The 4,691-nt window shown below is 41.3% G+C and overlaps 1 protein-coding gene across 1 annotated transcript; it reads right to left on the reverse strand.

The window, feature by feature from the left end:
• Positions 1 to 3,282: 3,282 nt before the first annotated feature.
• Positions 3,283 to 4,364, reverse strand: LOC141221142 (uncharacterized; the record flags this gene model as incomplete). Its single annotated transcript, XM_073666491.1, has 1 exon — positions 3,283 to 4,364. A coding segment is annotated over one exon (924 nt), but the record flags the coding sequence as incomplete, so codon positions are not given.
• Positions 4,365 to 4,691: the final 327 nt, after the last annotated feature.

Raw genomic sequence — 4,691 nt, forward strand, 5'->3', positions numbered from 1 at the left:
AAACTGCAAACTGCCATTGTATTCCCCAGTACGGTGTAGTGCCCATACATTGTGCCCAGCTCGTGCTTCTGGAGACATGCACCCTTAAATTAGGCGGGTTGTCATCACTACAGAAATGACAAACATATAGATGCTAAATGTGGTTTAGGCACACTGGGGCTCAGAAGGGAGGTGAGTACTTGGATTTGGGAGCGCAGAATTTACTGAATTTCCTTTGGGGGGGCGAGGAGCCATAGCGCTCTTCCAGAGCCTTTGTACTACCAATAACGTGGAAGCCTCCTATATTTCCATTGACAGATGACGGACCTGAGTAGGGACTCGCTTTTTTATGGATTGATTTGAAGCATTTTTTGGGAACATTTTACATAACATTTGGGATCACATTTATCCTGCGCTCTACGCTGAGCCCTTATATTGGGGTTTCCATGTAAATCTCCGAGAGACATGATTCAAATGAAACCCAGAGGGACCCATTAACTAAAAGGAGGCAGCAGAGTTACTCTGAACTCAGTCTGGCCTCAGTTCAGTGGTGTCCTTTTTTTCAGAAGTGCACAAAACTGTGGCAGACTTCGCTTTTATGCAGACCTAAAAAGACGGACACCGCCGGATCACAGGCCGAACGGTGTCCACAGTGCCTCCTTCTGCCTCATTGTAGGGAATCTTCTGCCAGGGGTTCTGTTTGAATCACGTATTTCAGAGATCTACACAGAAACCCTGGGTGTAACTCTGCGTGCTCAGCACAGAGTGCAGGATAGATGTGCACGGAGCCTTACTGAGATCTTTGGGAGACAGAATGAACAAATCAGCAGCAGCAGTGTACTGTCACACACTAAAAGACGCTATTTATTGTAAAAACTAGTTTTTTTATCGCCATATTTTGAGAACTATAATTTTTCCATATTTCTGCTAGCAGAGTAATGTAAGGGCTTGTTTTTTGCGGGACAAACTGACGTATTTATTGGTACCATTTTCGTACACATGACATTTTTGATCACTTTCTATTCCGATTTTTGGGTGGCAGAATGAACGAAAAACAGCAATTCAGGAGTTGTTTTTTTTAAGCCATTCAGAGTGTGGTAAAATTAATAAGGCAGCTTTTTCTTCGGGTCGGTACGATTACAGTGATACCACATTTATGATACCATCTTTTTTTTTGTTTTGACGCTTTTACCCAATGATACAAACTATTTTATAGATAAAATAATTATTTTTGCATCACTTTATCCTGAGAGCTGTAACTTTTTTATTTTTAGGCTAAGGGAGTTGTATCACGGCTTATTTTGCCAGACAAGATGATGTTTTCAGCGATACCATTTTTCTTTACATTCGTCTTTTTAATGGCGTTTTAATCCACTTTTTCTTGATCGCAGCATTTAGGGGTTAAAGTACTGGGAGTGGTGTGGGCACTGCTCTTGTCACTGAGTGCCGGGTGTCAGCTGTCAGAATTAGTTGACACCCGGCGGCGATCATGCGCGCACAGTACCTACCGACCTGAACGTATGGATACATCCAAGGTCGTAAAGGGTTAAGAACCATCTGAGATAGACTTAGACACTAACAAAAAAAAGAAGAATATCAGTTACACTAACTAAAACCACAGATAGACTAAACAAAAAAGAAAAAACAACCTTAAACACAAGGAAGACAAATAAGAGGTCAATTATGTGACCTACTCAACCTGAGAGGCAGAAAACAGGATCTCAGTGGAGAGTATTTTGTCGATGCCGAGATAGGCCAAATACATGCCTAGGTCACCTCAGCCGTCTTTTCCTTTTTTCTGGAAGGGACAGTTTGCCAGTCATTCTCCCTGCCTCGTGGGTTCAAATTTTCCTCTTGAGGATGATCTGGGATGTTGAGGTCCCTTCGTCTCAGTAGGTCTCTACCCTCTTCGTATGTTGTGATGGAGTGCCAGGCATTGCTGTGGTTAATGAGGAGATATAAGGGGAAGCCCCATCTGTAAATGATCGAGTTCTCCCGGAGACTAAAGGTAATGGGGACAGATTCCTGCAAAAGCGAAGGCTAGTAGAGGACACATCAGAGAAAATCTTCACTTGGTTGAAGGTTTTGGGGAGTTACCCTTTCCTTCTTGAGCAGAAGAGCAGGTACTCTTTAACATGAAAGAAGTGGATTCTGGTTAGGACATCCCGTGGAGCAGTCTCTGGAAGGTGTTTAGGGCACGGGACCCTAAGGCTTTGTCAATAATCATATCATGGCTGGAGCAGTCTGGTTATCATACCTGGGTAATGGGACAGTGCTAAATAAGGGCACGGGCTGCCAGTGCACTGCAGTCAAGGGGCAATCTTCTTCAGCTTTCAAGTCATGCCCCCCTCACTGTCAAATTTTAATTCAGAAAGTCAAAATCATTAAGAAATGGCTCATTTCAGTCAGAATGGTGACTGGTCTGCAAACCATGTCCTATGAGGAACGGTTGCAGGATTTGGGAATGTTTAGCTTGCAAAAAAGAAGACTGAGAGGAGACTTAATAGCTGTCTACAAATATGTCAAGGGCTGTCACATTGTAGAAGGATCATCTTTATTCTCATTTGCACAAGGAAAGACTAGAAGCAATGGGATGAAACTAAATGGGAGGAGACACAGATTAGATATTAGAAAAAACTTTTTGACAGTTAGGGTGATTAATGAGTGGAACAGGCTGCCACGAGAGGTGGTGAGTTCCCCTTCAATGGACGTCTTCAAACAGAGGCTGGACAGACATCTGTCTGAGATGATTTAGTGAATCCTGCTTTGAGCAGGGGGTTGGACCAGATGACCCAGGAGGTCCCTTCCAACTCTACCATTCTATGATTCTATGATTCTATGAACCTGACAACTTTTGAAAATATGTAAAACAATGTTACATGATCTGAAAGATCCTTGAGCTAGTCGGGTGGAAGGTCCTTCAGCTGCTCACTCAGGACAGGCAACCTCTGATGGTCCCGGTTCCTTCCTTTCCTGCACTGCACCAATCAGTTACATAAGTGTGGGGCTAGAGGAGAGAGAGCAGTTCTCTCAGTGATCAGAAAGGGCAGTGTTTCAGCGTTCTCCTCTGTCACAGGAAGCTGCCTCCAGTCTATAACACCCAATCACTTATTAGCAAGATTTGTTTCTTGCTAAAAATGTATCTTATAGGCCACGGGATCTGAGTATTAGTGTTTTTATTTAATCAAGGCAAACATGAGGAATGACAAGGGGTTGTGGTAGTAGTGGACAACCCCTTTAAGAAGATACAATTTTCAGTTAAAACATTCCAACATTCTGAACATTAAAAAATATTCTCCCCTGTGTGACTTCTCTGAAGTTTATTAAGAATTGTTTCCCCAAGAAAAAAATTTCTCAAATTAAGAAAATAAAAATGGTTTTTACCCTGTGTGACGTCTCTGGTGACTAAGAAGAGATTTATTCACAAAACATTTTCCACATTCTGAACTGGAGAAAGACTTTTACCCTGTGTGAGTTCTCTGGTGCCTAACAAAACTTGATTTCTGTGTAAAAGATTTCCCACATTCTGAGCATGAAATAGGCTTCTCACCAGTGTGAGTTCTCTGATGTTGAATAAGACATAATTTCTCTGTAAAACATTTCCCACATTCTGAACATGAAAAACGCTTCTCCCCTGTGTCAGTTCTCTGATGTCTGGTAAGACTTGGTTTCTCTGTAAAACATTTCCCACATTCTGAACATGAAAAAGGCTTCTCCCCTGTGTGAATTCTCTGATGTTTGATCAGACTTGATTTATCTACAAAGCATTTCCCACATTCTGAACATGAAAAACTCTTCTCCCCTGTGTGAATTTTCTGATGGCCAAGAAGATGCGCTTTCTGGTTAAAACATTTCCCACATTCGGAACATGAAAACGGCTTCTCCCCTGTGTGAGTTCTCTGGTGAGTAACAAGATATGAATTCCAAACAAAACATTTACCACATTCTGAACATGAAAATGGCTTTTCCCCTTTGTGAGTTCTCTGGTGACTAACAAGGTCTGATTTCTCTTTAAAACATTTCTCACACTTGGAACAAGAAAATCTATTCTCCGCTGTGTGAAATTGTTGATGTTTTAGAAAAGACTTTTGGAGGGGAAAACTATTTCCATATTTTGAACGTGAAAATGGCTTCTTTGTTTTAGGAGCAGTTCGTTTTTTAATGCTTATTTTGTGACTTTGATTTTCCTTAGTAGTCGGTAATGAATCAGAAGACAGGACCTGTTTCAAAAGATCAGATGACAGATCTTTGCTGTGAAGGGATGATGGTAAATCTGGAGTAATGGCATTCACTTCAATTGTATCCTGTGGGATCTCAAGATCATCCGATTTGAAAATTGAAGATGTCAGCTGTCCCTCTGATCTCCTGGTACAGTCATATGCCAAGAATAAAACCAATTATTATTTTTAAATAAAAAAGGCTTAAATTTTATATTTTTGAACATTTCTACTTAAATTATCCATATCCTGTGCTGGGCTGATTGCAAGCACTACAAGTCAAAAAACAACCAGCGAGGCTGCCGAGCGTGAAGAGGCTGGATTGAGCGTCCCAGAGGCTGCAGCTAAGTACAAAGGCGGCAGTAAAGTACATAGTTAAACGCAATAACATAGTTTAACACCAGAGCATAGTTTGGTGTTTTCCTTACTAACCTTCTATTTGTTTTTCTGCTTTTACTTGTATTGTTTATCACCATATAGTATGTGCTCCATGGG

This window comes from Phyllobates terribilis, unplaced genomic scaffold, assembly GCF_046119375.1.
Source record: "Phyllobates terribilis strain yellow unplaced genomic scaffold, ASM4611937v1 Scaffold_321__1_contigs__length_2177432, whole genome shotgun sequence".
Taxonomy (NCBI): Eukaryota; Metazoa; Chordata; class Amphibia; order Anura; family Dendrobatidae; genus Phyllobates; species Phyllobates terribilis.